Below are 23,411 nucleotides of genomic sequence, written 5' to 3' on the forward strand. Positions count from 1 at the left end.
ATATAACCTCAAACTCCTCCTGGGCTGCTGGGAGTTGAAGGTTGTGTCATATATCATAAAAAAGGCAATTTTCCCTAGATTTCCCTTCAGATTTCTGATATGACCACTGACCTCAATACTTCAAAATATTAATGGTTTCTGAGAAGAGGCAAACATGAATTTTCATTTTACTTCCTCTTTATGGATTTGGGTTGTCTAATTCCAGGTGGTGTCCAAAATAGTACAGGCACTTGCTTTTGACACCTCAAACCATCAATAGTTATTACACCACTTATTCTGTTAAAAATTCTTTAATAGCAACCCCACTAGTCAACACTAAAGCAAATTTTTTGTCAGAGTCCAGCTATAATATTGCTTTGCTTTGGTTTTTATTTCTTTTTTTCAGGTGCACAAAGAAGGCAGACTGTGGAACAGCTGATAAGGAGAACCACTGGCTGTGGAGTCCAAGTGGCACATGTGTGACTATCATTAGTGCAGACCCTCTAAATATGAGTCGCAGAGCCCCTGCTAAGGTATAACAGGAAAATGCTTTCCTTATATATTCTTAAAGCACATTGATGTGACTACCAGGAAGATGAATATCTGCATTTCTTTATGCGCAGTGAAGACCAGGAATAGAATAGTGTTTTCGATATCTCAGTCTCTGGCATTTCTCACAGTGCTCTTTCTTGCCTGCTATTCTTGCAGGTTGCAGTTTACATTTTCTTCTAAGAAATTTTTGAATTTGACCTTCTGTAAACCGAAGTGATGCACTAGTGTGGATGATAAAGCACTTACATTTGTCTGAATATTATGAAAGTGTTGCACAGTGTTGTATAACCCATAAAAAATAATTGGTAGGGCAGATTTCATGCTGCCCTTTCAGCTTACTTGAGCATAAACTTAAGTAAGCAGTGAAGCCATAAGCTGTTGCTTTAAAATCAGCAGTGGATTTGCCTACGCAGTGGAGTCTGACTGGGTAAATGGAGAAGGTAAATTCAGCATGCAAAACGACTCATGCAACAAAACTGAGTTTTTGGAGTGTGACCAGGGTGTTAAAACTTTCTCTAATTTCAAATGGAGCATGCCAGTGCAGACTGAGGCCTTCCCAGGGATGCTCAGCAAGCAAAATCAGTAAATGGCTTTTAATTCCTCTTAATCAGAAATAAAGAAACTGTCTGCCAAGTCACTTTAATTTTATTTCTAAATGATGTAAATAGCATTGTGTTAAGGCCATTTCTATGTTGAATAAAGACGTTAGTAGAGTGTAACTGATTTCAATGAGAAAGGGATGATTGTCTTTTCTACTGGCAATAAGAAATGGAAAAAGTTAAACTGTATAATGAACACACCTGAAACATTAAGTCAAGGACAGCATCCAGAATTTCATTTCAGTTGTTTCCTCTTTCCTTGTTAAGTTTTCCTATCTTATTTTGCTTTTAGTTCTTCACATACACTCTCCTGGAGGAGGTTAACATCTCACCATCACTCAGAAATCCTTTTTCATCAGTAGTGATAGATCTCAATAGATTTTTTGCAGTTATATTGAGTGTTGAGGAAGCCATGTTTCTGTTCATCCCTTTCAAACTCCAGCATTTCTGGTCTATCCAGCTTTGTCCCATTATTCTCTTGTAACACAGAAGGTTAATGTAATTTTAATTAAGTTTGTCAGGATTTAAGAGTTAACCACTCTGTTTAGTGTTGTTAAACTGGATGCTGAGGACAAGAATAAAAGGCTTTAGGTGTGTCTGTACAGACATTTTTGTTCTGATCTAATGGATTGACAGGACAAGAGATTTTTGTATCAGTGTAATTCAGCAGAGACCCAACCTGGAAAAACTAGTAGAGATACAAGAAGAAAAGATTACCAGATGGGAAGAAATAAAAATTGAAAAGGAGAGCCATCTTCTGTGATGCTATTTAAAATATCACCACTGAACAAAACAAAAAAAAACAAAAACAAACCAAAACAACAGCAACAACAACAAAAGCAGTTGAAATACTGTGATTATAAACCTTACCAGCTCTTGGATCATTTCTTCCAAACATTTTACCCTTTTTAAATTGTTTCCAGGTGGAACTGACTGTAAGTCCATTGCCAATTTTGACTGCAAGTGACAATGTTTGCTGTACATTTGGGGGAACAACACGTTCTGCTCAGTTGAAAGAAGGGGTTATTATCTGTGATCCACCTGATATAATTCCTCCAACACCAAAACATCAAGGTAAAGAAATACTGCTACCCTCCATAGATAATAAGAGAAAAGAACATAGACTGCTGTTTCTAATGTGATGCTCTTATATGAGATGCATACAAGCTGGGGTTTTTCCTCTTCCAGTCCCTTTCCCCAAATAGTCTGTTGCTGAACTGTCCATTTGCTCAAACTTTTTGCATTGATGTATTCATAAGCTATAGCATTCCCAGTGTTTCTGCTAGGAACCTGAAACGGTAGCTTGGTAGACACATAGACATGGAGCCAGAGAGGTGCTATTCTGTGTCCCAAACAAACAAAACCCAGTTACTCTAATCAGAATTGCAGTGTCAGAAGAGATGCATATGTGCTTCAACTGTGAGCTGTTCATGCCTGATGTCTTAGTTTTGCTCTAGTCAATAGTACTTTAGTGGCTTGTTTTCTAGTCACAAGGCTGTCCTTTCTATCATAAAGCCTTCTGCCTCTTCTACTGTGTGTCCTCCAACTTCTGCAAGAGTAAGCCCAGTGGAAAAATACTTGATCATATAATTAAAGACTGCATTGTTGTTCTGAACCACTGATTACAGGCTTAAGATCTGTTGCCAGCCATAATTTATTTCCTAGATAGTGCTTTGTTGGTGCTTTAATTCATACATCTTGATGTATAAACACATGGACTGAAACTGGTTACACAGCACTGTTTATTATGTATCAAGTTTTAAAAGCTGAAAAGAAATAACAAACAAAAACAGGTGCTCTTACAGCTTGCAGACATACCCCTGAGGATAAATCTTTTATATCTATCAAAGCAGTCATGAACTATCAGAGCGGTAGTTGAAAGCACTTTTTAAGATAAGTTTCAATTTTCTTAAGGCTGAAAGAGGTCAAAATCCAGTTGCAGTTGCAGGGAAAATAATTATATTAAAATCTTATTGTTGAGTTTTACACTAGCTGGGGCATGTCACAGTGCTCTGTTATTTAGGGCCAACTCACATTCCCTAAATATTTTGTAAAGCGGGACATAAAGTAATGGGGTTGATAAACATGACATCTCAGAGTTGTCCAGCATAAAATATGAGACTAGAAGCCTGTCAGAGAAGGCATTAGAATAAGCAAGTCACCTAGAAATAATATGTCCCTCTAAGTTGGTTGCACAGGGATCCATCTGAAAGAATATTCAAAAGTAATATAAGGATGCTCAGAAGCTCAGCAGACACCAGCAGAAGGTAGGCAGCTACAAACACAGGCAGTGGTTCGCAGAACCGCAGAATAGTTAGGACTGGAAGAGACCTATGGAGATCACCTAGGCCATCCCTTCTGATAAAACAAGTTCACCTAGAGCAGGTTACACTGGATCATGTCCAAGCAGGTTTTGAATATCTCTGGAGAAGGAGACTTCACAATCTCTCTGGGCAGCCTGTTCCAGTACTCTGTCATCCTCAAAGTAAAGATATTTTTCCTCATATCCAGAGGGACTCTCCTGTGTCTCAGTTTTTGGCCATTACTCCTTGTTCTATCTGAACAGAGTCTGCCACCATCCTCTTGATACCTGCCCTTAAGATATTTGTATGCATGATATTTGTATGTTCCTTGCAGCATGTGACAAAAAGTACAGAGCCATCCAGTTACTCTTAAGAAACCCTACTGATGTTGGAAAAGTCTGGGCTGCTTTAGTTGTGGTTGGTTCCAAAAGGAATAGGACGTTTCTAGGAAGGATGATTTTTCACCATCCTATTGTTAGGAAATCCCCTGGCATTCCTTTGAGTCTGAAATATTCAAGGGGACCCAGTGCAGGCAAAAGTAACTTCCAGCCAAGCAGCTGATGGTCTTCCAAGAACCTGTTCAAGAAAGCAGAGTTTGAAATTGCTCAATAGCTTGTGAAATAGCTTGTCATAAGGGCTTAATGATTTCTGAAAAAGGTATTTCAAAACGTTTCACTGACGAAAGCACAACACTTAGTTTGGTAATAATCCAGATGAGAAGTACATTTGTGGAGAAATCATGTATGGCAAACTGAAGCTCACAAGTGCCTGTGCTAACTTAGGGTTGCATTAATCACAAAGATCACTTGCTTTAATTCACATGACAACAGTTTCAATTCAAAAATGAAAGTAATTTTACACACAGACATATTCATATTTAAGAAAATGTTTTATTTAAAATGACTGTTCCTGTGCCAGCTTTCATCTGTGTTCAATTATCTCCTTACTCAATTTTCCATGCTCTTCTAGGCTCTTTAAAATGCCAGCATGATGATAGCACTACTGAGAAACACTTCCATAAAACAAAACTATTCTTTAATTTTGCTTCTTCCCTTTTTTCTACCTCTACTTTTCTTCTGAGAACCATATGCTGAAAATTTTGTTAAAGCTTAAAAAGACGAAACAGAGCTTATAGTTGTGAGATCCAGAGAGTCAACAGGATAGTTAAATATTTGCTTATGTCCTGTAAAATGATAAAAGTGTTATCATTGTATCATTCAGCTCAAGAGCTGAAGAATTCAACAACTACTTGGATAATTTTTTTTTTCTTTTGTGATAGATCATGTTTCAGTTCCACTTCAGTTAACCTTTGAAGAGAACAAGATATTTTTTGCATCACATACTTACCCTTTTTATGACTGTGAAGAAGCAATGAATCTTATTGAAAATCAGCCGTAAGTATTTCAGCTTCTTAAGTGTTTAGATTCTGTAGCTTTGTGTGTGAGGTGACTGACAGCTGAGTTACTCAATCACTTCATAATTAAGCCTTTGGCACTCTCATAGATTGCCAATGTCCCAATCCTTTTTCTTACCTTTAAAGGCAGTTTAAAAATGGTTGAATGGCACCAGATGAGCCAGCAACACAAGGTGTGGAATAGGAATATTCATGGCACATATAATTAAAGGCCAGTTGATTGGATTACCATTTCTGTAGCTGCTGATGTATCTGCAGCTGGATATCTGGATATGTGGATATCTGCTTGCCTACTAGTTCCCTGAAATGATAGATTTGTGCTTTAGGTTGTGGTACTTTCAAGTAAGACAGTCAATGCTGACTCTGCGCCCAGCATCTGCCCTGCTTGAGATGTTACTGCCCCATGGCAGGCACAGCCAGCCCAAAATCTTTGTTCAGTTTTATGTATGAAGGTTGATCAAAATAATTTCCAGTCCTCTCAGGCTTGATCTCAACGTCTGTGCAAGATCCTATGGTTTTCTGATCCTTGCTCAAATATTTAATAGCTAAAATAGCTTTTTGGATTTCTTGAACTGTTCTTATTATAAAGTTTTCAGCTTAACATAGTAAGGATGTTATAACAGACTGATCTACTCTCCATGAATAAATATGGCATTTCATTTGCTTTTTCTGTCAGTGGGGGAAAAAGCCTGACAGTTTGTCATGACTACCGTGTTATATTTGTAGATGCTATTCCTGTGCAAGCAATAGATGGAATTGCCAGTGGGACTGGAAAAGACATATCTGTGAAGAGTCCTCTTCAATACAGGATGTGATTAAACAAAATATGGTAATGTTTAAAAATAAGGTTATTAGGTTTTTATTAGAACACTTCAGTGTTTTCTTTGCTTTATATCTCATATCAGTTGGTTGAATTAGGGATTTAAAAATGATCCTAAAGTTAACTCCAGAAGTGTAAGGTGGTTTTTTTTTAGTGACAGTGCGGGGGTGGGAATTCAGGGTGTGATTGAGGAGGGGCAGTGAGACTGAATAACTCCTGAAAGGATATTTCTGTTCCTTTTACTATTTTGCTTCAATGGGAGGAACGTGATTTCAAGGCAGGGAAAGATAATCACCCACAGCTTTGACATATGCTGCAGTCATTTTTAGCATGTCTAATTTGAAAGGGTGTAATCAAATCTGTCACTGTATTTTAAGCATGAAGTTCTTCAGAACAAGCATTCTATTGTCCGAAGGCCGTTGGAGCTTATTGTGATAAGATATTTTGTTTGTAATAATATATAAAATGTTTCTCTCCCCAGGAAGAAGAATGCCCACAGTTTCTAAACCCTGACCCTCCAATAATACCTATGGAGTACCAAACAACTGTGTATTTTGAGGGAAAGCATCTAGATTATTATCAGGTAAGCAGATTAATTCAAAGCTACCTGTCATTTGAATGCAAGTTAAACTGCATCCACACCTCTAAACTAAAGCATTAGTTTATGTGCCTTGGAGCTCCTGCTCATACTTGTTTTTAAAGAAAGAAAAGAGCTACACATTCAAGTTTGATGCAGTGTTGGTTACTGTAGTAGAGTCATCACCAAGAGAGAATCATAGCTGGAGAAAAATATCTTAACTACTAAAATTGGAGGGGGCACTTTAAGACCTAATGAAACACTGGACAATTTTTTTCATTTAATGAAATGAGAGGTGATGTAGAAATTGTGAATGTTTCATATCTTTTTTTCTAATTAAATATTTGCTGGGTTTTGTTGTTGTTGTGCTTAATTCAGTTTTCACCTTTCAAACACAAAAATGCACTCAGAAATTAAATTTTTCTTAGCTTGGATAAAATAATCTTTTGCTTTTGTGTGTGTGTGACCATCAAACTAGAAGATCGGGCATTTTTTCAACCATAGCAAAGGTTTCTCTTTCTCTATACTTGCTTCCAGAAAATAAATTACAAATCTTCTGAGAAGTCAGAGTTTGACCTCAAGCTTTTAATTGTTTTGTAACCTAGACAATGCATAAAATGTTATTGTTAGTTGGACAAAAACAAAGCTTAAAAATCATTTTTAGGTAATAGCTCAGGTATTGTTATTATTTCTATTCTTTGTTTCTGTATTGTCTTTGTGTAAATTGATGATAGATACACTGGGGAGGAGTGCATCGATTTCTTTAGCTAGTGGCCATCTATCAAGGGAAAGAAGGCTCTTTTTTTTTGAGAGTTTTTTTTCCTTTTCCAAATTGAAGTACTCTATAGCTTATAAATCCCTTCTATCACCTCTGCCAAGGGATGGAAAAGGGTCAACAGGTCTGAAGAGCAGCGATGTAAGAAGGGTATTCAGAGAAGGGTAAAAAGCAACCCGTAAGCACTGTAATCATAAGAAGACCATGCTGAGTGTCACCACGATAGACATATATGAAGACCTTGCTATATAAACATAAGTTCAAAGATAAACGTTTTTGTTTGAAGACCTCAAAATATATACAGACGATTAAAAGAAATTGGGTGAATTTGGTCTGTTCTCTGAGGTGCTAGGACTGGTTCCTGCTAGGATGTCTGACTGTGTGCAACATGTGGCACACAGCACTTCTCTTAGAGGCCACAGCTCTCTATGCTAAAAATTGAAGAGTATTCCAGAGTTTAAACTCATATTTCTTTTGTTTAACATTGTGAAGAGCTGCTTCTCTGTACAAGAGGAAAATCTTTTCCTGCTTCCTGGAATTAAGTGGAAAAGCCACTCTCAAGAATAAATTCAGGGTAGATGCATAATTTAGATGTACACAATTTGGCTTCTAGTGGACCCTCTTCCTTCAAGGAGGAGAAACAGCAGCAGGAATCCAAAAAGTCCTTTATCTAGTTTATCATTCTGTAATTAAGCATTTTAATCTTTCTGAACTACTAGTAGCAAAAAGCCAATGGAAAAAACCTGTTGAGTTGTTTTTTTTTATTCTGTGAGATATCAATTACATTTAACAAAGGCAGAGACACATCCTATGGATTGAGTGCTTTATCATGGGTAGCAATGTTTAACAATTTGCCTACAGAACAGACCTAGTATGTATTTATCAACTTGAAACTGGGAAGGCTTATAGGGATTTCAAGTCTCTCTAAGTCAAGGTGAATACATAGGCCCAAAGCTGGAAAGATGCTGGAGAGCAATGAGTGTCAAATGATGTCAGAGTAATTTTTCTTGGGTAAGAGCCATATGGGAATGTCATGTCTGTCATGGAATCAGCTCCATATATCCTGGTACAGATATGCATTTTTAAGCCAAAACAATATAATGCCTTCAGTGCCAGGGCTGGAATAGGCACACACAGTTACTACAGCTGTATACACAGACCTCTATGTGATAGCAGACAAATAAGGCATAAAATAGTTGTAATCATACAGGCACTCATGCCTGTGGGGTCATGCTATCTGAAGCAGTAACTTTGATGACAGAAAATTCATTTGAGTAAGGGCATAACTTACACTCAGCCTTTGGTAAACATCTCATGGAAATCGGGGTGGCTCAGGAGAAGCCATGGATGGATATTTTGTAGGGGTTGGCCTGCAGCCCAAATGCAAAATAGCATTTGGCTTCTCATGTGGAACAATTTTGCTACAGGATATGCTGGGCATTACACTGCGTTAGGAGCTAGCAGTCATGCAGCTATGAGCACATTTAAGGTCTTTATTGATTAGAACATTGGTATAGCCACTTTCCTTGCCTAAATTCTTGCTTAGAAAAAGCAAAAATTAATGTTCTCTTGTCGCTTTTAACTACTAGTTCTATTATCTCGGTTTAATCTGTGCTTTACTTAAAAGGCACAACCAGCCTTATCATGGGTGACTAAGTACACTAGCCAACATTGTGTATATAAGCATCTTCATTTCTAGGTGGAGATGAGCAATAAAGGCCTACTTAGTGAGTAGGAGAGGTGAATGGCTTAAAAAACTGCTATTGCAGAACTGATGGAGGAAGTATAAGCTTGCACGTTTTGTATGCACCTCCTAACTTTTGAATGCTTAAAGTAGAACGAATAAGTCTCCTCGTGAGGACTTCCATTGGAGAGAAATAGATTAAAACAGAAGAGGCTGTTGACTGTTTTTCTGCCACTCCTCCCTCTGAAAGAATTTCAGTAGGAAGGAGAGGTAAATCCAAGCTGTTGTCATTCATTTGGGAATAGCCTTATCCAGGATAGGCAGTTGAGAGGAAAGTTTAGTACTGATCAATCATATTGCATGCAATTTCTGAGACACTCTCCAGCTGAGTCCTTGAAAGATTGGCAGAATAGGAGAGACAGATGTACCAGCATCAAGATAACCTTATTAGCTCACCAAAGATTCTCGTTAAAAGTAATTTCCCATTTGGATTTGTCTTTGTCACGTGTGTCTGATGTGAAACCCGCTTCCTAGTGTTTGCTACATGTATCTTGAACCCAGACTGCCGACTGTGAGCTCTGTGGCCTTCTGCTCAAGAGCCTGGTATAGCAACTCCTGATTTCAATGCACTGCAGGTATCAGCTGTCACACACATGGAAGCTCCCCTCCTCTCCCAGAGCCTGCTGTTAAGCATGTGGGAAAGCCTTACACAGCAACAGAATTTGAACACTTTTGAAAAACAGATGTTATATTAAAATATGTGGAGTAGGAAAAACAAGGCAGCATTCCTCGAAAAAAAAAAAGGATTTGTAAGGAGGTGCTTTAAAACTTGGAGTATGTAGATGTTTTCTGTAAAGCAAGAATGAGCTGTAAAAGTTTCAAACAAGTCTCAGTCAGTAGCTTATTTTCTATATGTAGCTTCTGAGAAGGAAGTAGAAGCTATGTTCCCCTCTATAACATAAACCTACCAAAGTCCTCAGTCAGGCCCTATAACTGGTTAGAACATGTTGTCCTCCTCAGCCCCAAACCTTGGTGGGCTCATATCCACTGCCCAACCTGTCACAGTGAAGGTGCAATAGGAAAGCTCGCCACTGCACTAACTAGATAATTCTAGTGACCCATGAGTTACCTGTGATTCCAGCATCAGAGAATTAGCTACAAATAAACATGCTGTGATGCTCATGCACAAGGCATGGATGATAGGAGACAGTGTATTTAACCCCTGGAGCAGAAAAGAGGAATTGAGTAACCATTATTTTTTTGCCATGTGCTTCAAGATTCAGACAGTTCTGATCAAAAACAGGGAGTAGTTCTTTACATCAACAATGAAGTTCTCATGAAGTCCAGCAAGGCCACTGACAAGGTTCTGCACCTGGGTCAGGGTAATTCCCAATATCAGTACAGACTGAGGGTTAAATGGATTGAGAGTAGCCTTGTGGAGAAGGACATGGGAATGAAACATTAGATATGAGCTGGCAATGTGCACTTGCGGCCCAAAAAAAGCAATGGTATCCTGGGCTGCATCAAAAGAAGTGTGGTCAGCAGGTCAAGAGAGGTATTTATCTTCCTCCTATCCACTTTCCTGAAACTCCAGCTCTGGGGTCCCCAGTACAAGAAAGACATGGACCTGTTGCAGCAAGTCCAAAGGAGAGACATGGAAATGATCAGAGGGCTGGGTGAGAGCTAGAGCGCTTATCCTATGAAGAAAAGCTGATAGAGTTGAGGGGATTCAGCCTGGACAAAAGAAGGCTCCAGAGAGACACTTGTGGACTTTCAATATATAAAGGGGGCTTATAAGAAAGATGAAGAGAGACTTTTTACCAGGGCCTGTAGGAAAAGGGAAAGGGGTAACATTTTTTAAAGTGAAAGAGTGTAGGGTTAGATAGGATATAAGGAAGAAACCTTTTACAGTGAGGGTGATGAGTGACTGGAACAGGTTGTCCAAGAAAGTTGTGGGTACCCTACCCCTAGAAGTGTTCAAGACCAGGTTGGATGGGGCTTTCAGCAACCTGGTCTAGGGAAAGATATCCTCGCCTATGTCAGGGGTGTTGGACTAGATGATCTTTAAAAGTCCCAACCCAAACGACTCTATGATTTTGTAAAGGTGAAGGTTATCTTGTCCCCCAGTGGGATCTGATTTCATCAGTCTTTACCAACAATACTGTCTGAAAATATCCTTGCTGCTCATTTCTTTCTGAGATTCTTCTGGCAAAGTTGTTTGCACAGCTATCCTGTGGGCAGGAAAATGATCCAGCACAGAAACAGTATTGTGGGGTGATGTGTTTGGTTTTTAACTAGCTCGGTTCCTTGACTGAATCACAGAACAGCCAAGCTGAGAGTTTTGCTGGTGCAGTGAAGGTCGGAATGTGCTTCAGCCTTAAGACAGTAATTAGTGGATTTAGGATCTAAGGACAAGAGAGGGAAAGACAGTGTCTAGGAGGCAGGAATACCCTTAAACTGGTGCTGCCATCAAAGACTTTCCTGTGAAAATACATTGGGAGTCATAGTAAGGCAGGAGAAAGCCAGAAAGAGCTGAGAGATGTTCATTCCTGTTTCCCATGCAGTTCTTGCATTGCTGCTTTGCCCAGAATCCCTACAGAGCAGAACTCACACAGCTCTGTTAATAACACATCTGATGTGTGAAGCCATCCAGTGTTTACATATCCTAGCTTTTTCTTATTGCTCCCTAAAATGGAGTGCTACATATGATCTTACTTTTCTTGAACTGCATGTTGTGTCCACCCTGAATGAATGTTGGCGGAGTGCATCAAAGTACCAGATTGCTCTGACTCAGTATTTCACTAGCACTGCTTTAGATGACTGTAACTGGTTAGCTTACTGCATTTGGTCTTAATTACTTCCATAGCTGAACAGGATATAGCCTGGTGATGTTTACTATGCTTGGTGATGCTATACAAATTCTAAACTGAACTTTTCTCTTCCTTAGGGTAAAAAATTTGTGGTTGGAAACAGCCAATTTGAATTCGAAGCTCCTGTTGATGAATCAGATAATGGAAATTTTTCATTCATGACTAAAGAGGTAAATGCAAAAATATGATTCACCTACCAAATATACTCAGTTCTTCTTCTAAACTGTTCTAGTAGCCACGTGTGTCCAAAATTATACAAGTAATATGGATTTCCCTTAGAAGAGAAAGCCACCTCTGATAGAGATTCTCCTTTGGCAGTAGTAGTCAAAGGCAACAGCTGTAACTCAGAGCTCCTGGGGTCTCCCATCAAAACCCTTAATCTTTCTCCTTCATTTCTCTACGTATGCAATCCATGGGTTTATGGAACTGTCCCTGGAGGAATTTGAGACCATTACTGTTTTATTCTTCACATTTTATGCAATCTGGTAAAATCATTGAGACCTCACCTTGAATATTGTGTTCAGTTTTGGTCACTGCAATGTAAGAAAGATATTAAGCTATTAGAGAGTGTCCAAAGGAGGGCAATGAAGATGGTGAAGGGCCTTGAGGGGAAGCTGTATGAGGAATGGCTGAGTGCACTTGGTCTGTTCAGCCTGGAGAAGAGGAGACTGAGAGGAGATCTCATTGCAGTCTACAACTTCCTCATGAGGGGAAGAGGAGGGGCAGGCACTGCTCTCTTCTCTGTGTTGACCTGTGACAGGACCTGAGGGAATGGCCTGAAGTTGTGTCAGGGGTGGTTTAGGTTGTACATTAGAAAAAGGTTCTTCTCCCAGAGGGTAGTTGGAACAGGCTCCCCAGAGAAGTGGTCACAGCACCAAGCCTGGCAGAGTTCAAGAAGCATTTGGATGATACTCTCAGGCACATGTTGTAACTCTTGGGGATGATCCTGTGCAGGGATAGGAGTTGGACTTGATGATCCTTGTGGGTCCCTTCCAACTTAGCATACTCTGTAATTCTGTGAAAATACAAGAATTTCAGTGCTCTCTCTATCCAAATTCATTATCTTTCCCATTTTGCATCTGTAAAAATGGGAGTGGTAAGAATGGTAACAGCATGCTGTTGTTTGGCTACTTAGTAGTGTTATGATTTGGTTATTAAAATTATTAGAGATATGCCTCTGCCCGAATTAAGATGTAAAGGAGACCATGTCCCCAAATCAGTAGTATGGATTTTTATTTAGTAGTAAATGTTAGGCAGAGAGAGATACAAAGAAATAGGGAAAAGAGAAGGTTCAACAAGAGAGAAAGAGAGTGACAGAGAGACAGATTAAGTAGAAAAAATATCATCACTCTGTGGACTCCAATGGCATCCCGTTCTTCTTCTTGTGGTCTTTTCAGTGGTGAGAGTCCCAGTCTTGTCAAAGTGATGTTTGCAGTCTGAAACTGTCACAGGAAGCCCAGGGCAGTGAGGGATCCCTGGGGGGGATGGTTCTTATGCTTAGCCTAGGTAGAAACGCCCCCAGTACCTCCCCTGGCATGGGAAATTTTACAGAGGATGATATAATACTGGATCACATGACATTTCATGAGTCTTTTACACCTTGTAAGATGTTACAGTTGCCTGTTACATCAGCACAGTTGAGTCAATTATGGCCCATCAGCAGAGATGAATACCTTGAGGCTTCACATGAATGTTTGGTACTTCCCAGAGGGGAGTTACCACATCTGAGTCATTTGTGTAAGGACAAAGAAACACTACCCCACCTCAGAGAATTTACCTCTTTCCTTATCTTGTTCAACACCCAGCTTGTAGCCTGAGGTGATGGGTGTGCACACGCTCAGAAGGCTTGCACCTTGATTGCTTGAACTATTAGCATTCCAGTCTCTCACACTTGTGGATACTTGTTTTTTTCCTGAGATAATTGGACAATAGTATCACCTTTATCTTATCTCAACTTCCAGTCACAGTCCAAATTAGTAGGCATATTTGGGAAGGCAGGGGCTTTGGTGAGCAGTTGCTTCTTCGCACAGTTTGCTACAGTGAACAAAAGTCTTTCAGTGATTTTAACAATGTTTAAACCACTAATGATTTCAGTCTCTCACAAGTAGTTATGCTTCTTTCACTCTGGTTTATTTTACTGAGAAAGGATATAGTATTTCAAAAATAGTCTATTTTCTAAGCTCAAAGTTTGACTCACAAATGTAATGCTGATTTTAAACTTTATGTCTTACGAGCTCACTAACAGTAGTTTTGAGAACTGATGAACATTCATGTGTCATTTGTGCCTAGCACAAAGCATTTGCTTTATAAAGCCTCTGAATTTTTCTTTGCTCTTTTTCCTTCCCAGTAATTGTTAGTGCTGCTGTCTTTCAACATGAGCAGAAGCTCATGTCTTGGAGTACGTGAACCTTGTGATTTGGCTGCAAAATGAGGAGGTTGCACTGCAAAAGATGTGAGAGATTTCCTCTCCATGTGGTGCAAGTCTGCTGTGCCCACAAAAGTAATGGGGCCAGATGGTGTGGGAAGGGAGAACTCAGCAGGGTCAGCAGCTATACTTACTGCATCTGAACAGTACTTTTGCTGCTTTGATACTTATAACCAAGTGTAAATTAAATTAATGATAAGCCAGTATTCAGATATTGCTGTCCCTTGGTACTTGAAAATTCTGATTGTGAAGGATTAGGTTCATTAAAACATTCTTCTATAAATGTGTTTGGCCAAGATGAAGAAAAGGCCATAAGGCTTGAGAGAATTTCTAAAACCTTCACAGCTCTGATTATTGAGAATCATAGAAAATGCATGAAATCAACCTTGCCAAATGAAGGTATAAATATCTCTATTTTGTCATCTTTTCCAGTTCTCCTATAGTGCAAATGAGACTCTACAACTTAACTTATCCATAAGAACAGATAAGGTGAAGATTGACAGCAAACTGATGGGTAAGTATGAAATATGGGATTAAAGGGAGGTTAATTACAGTAAACAGAAATCTATTCCTTTGTAATTTGGAGTCATGAATAAGAATGTTTGTAGGTTTTACTCGTGTGGTTGAAACAAATCTGACAGATCAAAAGTGATTAATACTAAAGTAATGCCTCAAACATCAGTGTTGTCAGCAAGTTTGCTGATGACACCAAGCTGTGTGGTGCAGTTGACACACTGGAGGGAAGGGATGCCATCCAGAGGGACCTTGACAGGCTGAAGAGATAGGCCCTTGTGAACCTCATGAAGTTCAACAAGGCCAAGTGTAAGGTCCTGCACATGGGTTTGGAGAATCCCAGCCACAAATACAGCTGGGATATGAAGGGATTCAGAGCAGTCCTGCAGAGAAGGACTTGGGTGTGAAAAGCTGGACATGACCCAGCAATGTGCATTTGCAGGCCAGAAAGCCAATCATATCCTGGGCTGGATCAAAAGAAATGTGACCAGCAGGTCAAGGGAAATTATTCTCTCCTCTACTCCACTCTCATGAGATCCCACCTGGAATAGGGCATCCAGCTCTTGGCCCACAATATAAGAAGGACATGGACGTGTTGGAATTAATAGAGAGGAGGGAAGGCCACAGAGATGATCAGAGGGCTGGAGCACCTTTCCCATGAGAAAAGACTGAAAGAATTGGGGTCATTCAGCCTGGAAAAGAGAAGGCTCTGGGGAGACCTTATTGCAACCTTTCAGTACTTAAAAGGGGTTTATAAAAAGGATGGGGACGAACTCTTTGCAGGGACTGTTGCGATAGGACAAAGGGTAATGGTTTTACACTGAAAGAAGGTAGATTTAGATATAAGGAAGAAGGTTTTTACAGTGAGAGTAGTGAAACACTGGCACAAGTTGCTGTGCTGGTTTCAACTGAGATAGAGTTAGTTTTCTTCACAGTGGCTAGTATGGGACTATGTTTTGGATACCAGAGAAGTGATAGATGCCTCATACCTGGAAACACTGGAAGTTAGGCTGAACCGGGCTCTGAGTAGAATCATAGAATCACAGAATATCTTGAGTTGGAAGGGACCCACAAAGATCATCAAGTCTGGCTCCTGGCTGTACACAGGATAATCTCAAAAAAGCATTTGATCTAGTTGAAGATGTCCCTGCTCATTGCAGGGATTTAAATAGATGACCTTTAAAGCTCTCTTCCAACCCAAATTCTTCTATGATTCTACAATTCTATGATTCTATGAATTTTGAGATTGCTTTTGCTCTGAAGGGCAGTGCTAATAACAAAGCTTCACAGTTCAAACTTACTTAAGTAGTTTGATTACTATTTTTTTCAATTACCATTTCCCTTTCTCAAGGCACTTTCCTCATAAAATAGGGATCATTCTCACTGCTGCTTATACGGACTTCACCTGAAAGTGAAATCTCAACTTTTAGCTGTGTCTCAGCTTAGACAGGTTCTGCAGTCTCTGTGTCTGCTGGCAATACACAGAAACATTGTGTGCTTTCAGCTCATTATTTTATTCATTTATTTATATGACAAAAAAAATTATAGCTTAATGACTGGATATCTGATAAAAATTTCTTTATGAATATAAATTTCTTTATTTCTTTCAACATACAACAATGAAGCAATTATGTCTGTGAGTCTAGTCCTGAGCTGAAGTAAGAAAGCTCCTTCAAAATCAGTGGAAGAAATCTAGGAGCTGAGACCTACCTTACTGTCCTTTGGACTGAAGTTTAAGGCAGAATATTGCAAAAACTATAAGGCAACACACTTGTTACTTGTGTGATCAGTCAACATCAGGAAAACTAATACTAATACCCCAAATAATTTCCTCTGCAGATTGAATCTTCAGACCCTATTTCTCCAGCTGTACAATATTTAAATTTATTCCCTTTCTTGTTGGCAGTATAGAACTACATTTTTAGAAGATTTTCCTTATGTCTCTGTATGCAATGTTAAAAGCACTTAAAAGAGGATCTGGCATGAATGTTACAGGGAGGTCATATTACAAACTCCCACTGTCTTAATTTCCATTCCAGAGGCTGTCATTTTTAAAGCTGCAAAATTTTGACCAAATATTCCCAACATCTTTTTTTAAGCCCGGGAAAAACATAAAATCCCCCAAAAAGTAGTTAAATTATTAAGGAAATATTATCATTCAGATTGAAATATAGAACCCTTGCAAGAGGGGAATTGAAAAATTATCAGAAAATATCTCTTCTTATTATAAAAGAGATTTTTTTAAATCCAAATTCTCTCTGTCTTTTAGACTTTCTTGCAGTCTGAAATCCACAGTGTAATGTGTTTTTATGCATCTTGAAAAGAATTGGCTTTGGGTATATGGTTGCTGCTGAGAAGCACCTTTGAACCTGCCAGTGAAAGAACCCTTTCTTTGTACAACACTTAGTGAATACTAAGTTATGATAGCGTTTTTACATCTCAAGCCATCAGGGGTTCTGAACAGTATGAAATCCAATATATCCCTTTTATCCTTTGTCCTTTTTATCAATGATATCACAGCTGGTATCTCAAGGTGATGGATAAGAGTCTGAATCTAATGAGTGACCTGCTGCTGGTACATTTAATGAGCTATTCAGTGAACAGGGGGAGTGGTTAATACTTTAAGGCCATGGCTTTCTCCATTGCATTTATGCAACTGGATGTGAGGGATGTCATAACGTTGCAGTGCTGACATTGTTTACTGAGGGATGCGATAAGAATCCCTGTCCAACCAACGAAGGATAACAAAGTAAATATATTCCCATGCTGTACCTGGTGGCCATGTGGCGGTGTGGGTGAGAAGTGCTGGGTTTAGGAAGTCAAGGGGAAGATTTGTTTGACAATATTACCTTTTCAAGTGTCTGTGCAGTAGCAACCTTTCAGAGAGCTGGAATAAGAAAGGAATCTGGTTCCCACAAAAGCAATTCACAGCACAGATGTGAGGAGACTTTTCCTTGCCACTGTCCACATTGTCTCTTCTGCTTATAAAAGCAAACAGCAACATACCAGGGCTGTCATACTGGTGCTTTTCCACAGCACTACATTTACATCCAACATACAGAGTGGATAGCTGACAAACAAACTGTTGGAAATATTGTTTGTTGTTCAGTGACATATCAATGTGCTCAGTCTATGAAGCAAATTATGCTACTCTCGCTTTGTGCAATTCCTTGGAAATTCAAGATAGAGCTTGAATCAAATGTATGCTCTTTCATTTTTCATTGTTACAAATAGCAAAGTCCTTTAGTTTTGCATACACCTCCAATGACTCTCAACTGTATTTGTGCTGGTAAAGTTACTTGAAATCAAGTGGATATGCTGATTAGAGGTAGGAAGGGTTAAAACCAGGTTTTATCATTGCATCAACTCTTCAGCGTAAGGAAAAGAATAAAAACCTGTTATTATATTAAAGACTGGTTTTGAAACAGAATGCTGAGGGTTTAAAATACATAGCGTTTAGAGAAAAACTGCCTGTATGAGATTACATGCTCTCCTGCAAGTGGCAAGAGACAGTAGCCAAGATTTGGGCATCATGCAATGTTGTTCATGCCTCGCAGGGGAATGAGGCCACTGCTGAAAAAATAGCATTCTCATTTTACTTTTTCATTTCAGTAGAAATCTGACATGGTAGTCTCCTGGAATTAGATTTTAAAAGCTACTGCTGTTGCTGTTATCTAGGAAGGTATCAAGTGCATTGAAAATATTAGTGACTGGAAGGTGGCTTTGCCAGTCTCCCTTCTAGCGTCCTGCTCCTCTGAGAACAAAAGCTTTCTTTAAATAGACATTTTTAATGGTCTTTACCATATGCAATCTCAAAGGGAATTACCCTTGTCCACGTCTGTTTACTTTCCTTTATTTCCTGCATCTTCAAAGATGAACCTCCTTTGAAAAACAACCAGTGTCACTAAGGTTTCATCAGACATAATGAGCACATAAACCAGCTCATCACTACTGGAAAGGGGAGATGTTGAGTTTCTGTCTTGTACACCCCTGTGCTGTTTTCAGCTGGCATAGTTAGTGTTCTTCACAGTGGCTAGTATGGGGCTGTTTTGGATTTGTACTGAACACAGTACATGATATGATCATGACACAGTACACATCTATGATGACATAGAGATGTTTTTGTTGTTGCTGACCAGTGCTTACACAAATCCAAGGCATTTTTTGCTTTTCATGCTGCCACACTGGCAAGGAAGTTGGGGGTGTGTGGGAGGTTGAGAGGAGACACAAGTGGAACAGGTGACCCAAACTGACCAAAGGGATATTCCATACTGTATGGCATCACGCTCAATATATAAAGCTGGGGGGAAGGAGGAAGGGTGGGACATCTGAAGTGATGGTATTCGTCTTTCTCTTCCTGTGACTATTACATGAAATGGGGCCCTGCTCTCTTGGGGATGGCTGAACACTTGCCTGTCCATGAGAAGCAGTGAATTAATTCTTTGTTTTTCTTTGCTTGTGTGTGTGGCTTTTTCTTTCCCTATTGAACTGTCTTTATCTCAACCCAGAAATTTTCTACCTTTTACCCTTCCAATTCTTTCCCCAATCCTGTTGTTGGGGGAGTGAGCAAGTGGCTGCATGGTACTTGTTTGCCAGCTGCAGTTAAACCACGACAGTGCCATTCCCATCTGTAAGCACATTTAACTCTTGAAAGAGCACAGGAGGAAACCTAGATATATTCTGCTGTTCTGGTAAGTTAAGTTGATTTACAAGACTCAACAAATGCCAGAGCCTCAGTAGCAGAGGGTGAGAGGCTGTGTGGCCAGAAAAGCAGAGCAGCAAAGAGTAGAGAGAAGCAAGGAAAAAAGGAGCAGAAAAAGCAAAAAAGAAGTTTTCCTCTTTACAATATTCATCTCGCTTTTCCAGGGAAGACAACCCTCACACATTGGGTAGTCTGTGCAACTTGCACACTTCCCCTAGAGAAATGTGTGGCATCTTTTCAGTCCATTTTCTTCTGCGCTAGTTCTCAAGTGCATCTCCGTATGTTTTTTTGCAAGCCCAGGCTCTCCGTATGGTGCTGAACCACCCAGTTACGTCTCAAGGCTTTGCATCTATTTGGGAAAATTAGTTTTATTCAATGACTGCTTCATGCTAGAGATTGATGGGGGCCAAAACAAGCTTAGTGTCTGGGAGAGTTGGTGAGTCGTTCATCAGTAAGAGAGGCATGACTGTCAGACATGATTTCTTGGCTCAGAAAAGCTAAAACTAAACGCCACTACAGAAGGGATAAGGCATACATCAGGATGACATTTCAAGACAAAAGGGAAAGCAAAAGCAAGAAAATAGAGAAGAATGGAGAAATGAAGAGGTATTAACTTGAACAAAGGATAACACTTCATTTAGTGTTAACATTCTGTTTAATTCAGGCCTTAGTGATGATTATGGAAAGTCCCAAATGTCCTTGAAACAACCTACAAAGGCAGGTCTCTTCCTTTAAATCTGCAACTGGCAGAGGTCCCATACCACCTGATGTCTGTCCCTACTGACACCCATGCAGAGTCTAGACCCTTCCACATCTGACTAGTGGTGCTCCAGGAGGATCTGATTTTTGATCTAATCTTTGAACAGTTGTATGAGTTATTGACATTAGTCAAAGTAAGGACTTTGTACTTGAATGTTTTGACAGTGCCTGAGTGACAAAAATATATTTGGGTTCTACTTGATAGTTTATTCATAATCTGCACATGGATAGATTTCATGTTTTTCCATAGATGGAAAAATTATGTTCTCTCAACATGATTCAGGGTTAAGGACAGAATATGCATATCACTCACGACTCCACTGAACTTTGTACACGGAGTTAGTTTTCCTTCTTAAAGCACACTGAGTATCCTTAAAACAGTGGGAAATGTCTAAGTGCATTTATCGTTCATCTTTCAGTGACTCTGTACAACTGCTCTTATGGACGAAGCGACTGCAGCTTGTGCCTCGCTGCCCATCATGACTATAGGTGTGTCTGGTGTGAAGAAGAGGGGAAGCCCAGCAAGTGCGTTTATGAAAAACTCTGTCATGCTCCTCCCACCAACACATGTCCTCCTCCAGAAATCATTCGCGTAAGATTGCTTTTTTTCTCTCCCTACCGGGAATATTTTTCAGGAGAAAGCATCCAAGCAAGCTCATACTGAAAGGCAGGGTTTTTTCTAGCCTCTGAAATAGCTGAAAGGAAATAATGTCAATAGTGATGTGTGTGAGAGATTTGTAAAGACTCAAAATAAGAGACTGAATGGAGTCTTTGAGACTCCTTGTTTTTCAAGCCTTGTCTTCACTGTGCAGGAAGCCAGGCTAGCAGTGTACACTTAAAATGTGGCACGTGATTCTCAGGAATTAGCATAAGTTTTTTCTCCCCCAAAGTCCTTTATACCTGCAATAAGTCTGTAAGAGAGGTTTACTGCTCCTGCAACTACAGACACTTAACAGGCTCATTTACATGCTTCAAGCTAGACTTTAAAATAGTATTTAATAAGGGAGCAGGTTGTTTCTGCATCAACAATGTTTTCCAGGTGTCAGTGATATTTTCCAGTCCACATCAGAATCAAACCCAAGACTGTAGGATTTGAGAAGTCAGACAGGCCAAATGTGCACCCCTGACTTAATCTGCGATTGGAGCATTCACCCAGGGTGAGGGAAGAGTGTTGTCCACCTTGGTGGACCAGCAGCCAGAGGCAGCCATGTCTCTGTGCTCAGACTTGCTTAGACCTGAGAAACTGATTTTGGTGGACCAGATGTTAAAGTGCAACCTCCCTCTTCTTGATGGTATACTGGCAGCCCTCCAAAGGTGAAGACCCGAAAAGGTCCTACTGGAGGTGCTCCAAGTATTACATATGAAAGCAGGTTAGTCTCCCAACAAACATTCTGATTTCAAGTGCCTGTTTGGGCCATATTTCCGTCTGAGGAGTCCACTGCAACTGCAGAATCATCTCTGTCCTCATTTTATTTGCAAATTACTCAATTAGCATCAGCCCATGTACTGCAGCACTCTACCATGAGATGCAGTAAGGAAGATCAGGGGACTAGAGGAACTTTTGAAGACACTATTTGGGGCAGCACTGTGTGTTAGGAAGTGAACCTAAAGGGACAAAATAATGGCAAAAAAATGCTGGAAAAGCTCCATGGAAGGATTGTGAAAGGAACGCAATCCATTTGCTTTTCAAAATCATGGTGCTTTAGTGGAGGAAGCAAACTTAAATCAGAATAAACCGGAGGCAAGAGTTTTGTACAAAGCAGTCTGCCACAGGAGATGTGAAATCTGCAGCTGATGAATATGGGTTCTGAGCTAACCAGATGATTAATTAACCTAAAAAAATTACATAGCGTGTTTTTGTGTGGGTCCTACAAGAAACATCTACATTTCAAGTGTGGGTAAGTTAAAGTAGCTTTAAATAATATGGAAGAGCATCATGGTCACTGCAGTATTTAATTTTGCTTTTTTTTTTAACTTTCCTTCATGCAAACACAGATTGAGCCAAAAACTGGACCACTAAGTGGTGGAATTCTTTTGACCATAATGGGATCTAATTTGGGAATAAAAGCAGAAGATGTAAAAAGTATAACGGTGGCAAACAAGGAATGTCTTTTCAAAGAGGAGTTCTACTCTGTTTCCACAAGGTAATTGAGGGAAACTTTTCACAAGATTTTAGAAGAAAAAAGGAAGTTCTGGATGATCTTCTTGTGGTTTCAAAAGGTTACCAGTAGAAGAAAGAACTAGTGTGATACACCTGCAATATTTCATAGAAACGTATGAGTCTTTATTTAAAATTGTTATAGATTGTAATACAGCAACAAATTTACAATGGTGTACTACCATCCTGCTTCTGATTGAATTTTTTTCCTTACTTGATTGAAAAGCTTTCATAAAGTATTACTGCACATATATCAAGACTATTTATTTGTTTTTAAATTAAAGGCATTCTACATGTACATCTATTCATTAAAAACTTTGCTAAATCTGAACCACAGTGAAGCCAAGCATACAAGATTTATGGCAAAGTAGGCAAAACAAGAGAAAACTTAAATCTTTCTGTTTTAGTCCAGCCACAAAGTTTCTTTCATAGGGACAAGGAGGGAACACAGAGCTTAGGTTTAGCTGTAGATGACTAATTTTCATCTCAGTGTCAACAAGTCCATGGATGTTGAATTGCCCAAGCAGGTTGGTAGATGTTTTGCAGATTGCTTGTCACACTCTTAAGCCGTGCCAAAAATTAAAACAGAGTGCCTAAATTCTTCTAGGTGGATGTCTAGGTGTTTGCTACAGATTATATCAAGCACCTAATTTCAAGAAGGAAATACCCTTTTGATATTAGCTGATGAAAAGCATAGCATGAAGGTTCAGTTGTAATATTAGGAGTAATGACACACTTTAGGCAGTGGGATTTTTCTTTCATTCACTTTTGATATTTAAAGCTTCAGTTGAAACATTGGCTTTCTTTCCCTTCAATTAATTTAAAGTGTAACACAATAACGTTTTGCTATTCTTGTGGCATGTTTTGAAAGGGATTTCGAAGATACCTAGCTGATTTTTTTTTAGCTTTTGAAAAATGGTTAACTTTAGTCAATTTGTGTTTCAGTTATTTAGAAGCTTCTCAGGCCCCTAGGACTGAAGAATGTAAAGAATAGCTGTTTATTTCTTACTACTTCCCATTTTATTGCCATCAATCCCACATTTATATGTACTTCACTATCCACAGAATTACAAACTTTCCTACAGTCATCTTTTCCCTTTCCTTATTTTCAGTGTTTGCAAAAGCTGCACTGAATTGCAGCATAGTCTTACAAGAATTTCCTCAGCCTCTTGGCTTTTTCTAAAGCTTTTTGATATTTTTAAATACATGGAAAGGAGCCAAAACTGAGATGACTGGTTCCTTGTATCGTAGCAACATTACTGGTTTCCTAAGTTCTGGCAG

The 23,411-nt window shown here is 39.3% G+C and overlaps 1 protein-coding gene across 3 annotated transcripts in view; it reads left to right on the plus strand.

The window, feature by feature from the left end:
- PLXNB2 (plexin B2) overlaps positions 1 to 23,411 on the plus strand; it is a 259,192-nt gene that overhangs the window by 186,352 nt on the left and 49,429 nt on the right. For all 3 annotated transcript variants that reach the window (XM_017818176.1, XM_017818177.1, XM_017818178.1), the window contains 9 exons: positions 386 to 512; positions 2,054 to 2,204; positions 4,713 to 4,827; positions 5,574 to 5,676; positions 6,149 to 6,250; positions 11,651 to 11,743; positions 14,431 to 14,512; positions 20,392 to 20,564; positions 21,968 to 22,116. In XM_017818176.1, coding sequence (XP_017673665.1) covers positions 386 to 512; positions 2,054 to 2,204; positions 4,713 to 4,827; positions 5,574 to 5,676; positions 6,149 to 6,250; positions 11,651 to 11,743; positions 14,431 to 14,512; positions 20,392 to 20,564; positions 21,968 to 22,116 — 1,095 coding nt within the window. The remainder of the gene's footprint in view (positions 1 to 385; positions 513 to 2,053; positions 2,205 to 4,712; positions 4,828 to 5,573; positions 5,677 to 6,148; positions 6,251 to 11,650; positions 11,744 to 14,430; positions 14,513 to 20,391; positions 20,565 to 21,967; positions 22,117 to 23,411) is intronic.

This window comes from Lepidothrix coronata, unplaced genomic scaffold, assembly GCF_001604755.1.
Source record: "Lepidothrix coronata isolate B3197 unplaced genomic scaffold, Lepidothrix_coronata-1.0 Scaffold66, whole genome shotgun sequence".
Lineage (NCBI taxonomy): Eukaryota > Metazoa > Chordata > Aves > Passeriformes > Pipridae > Lepidothrix > Lepidothrix coronata.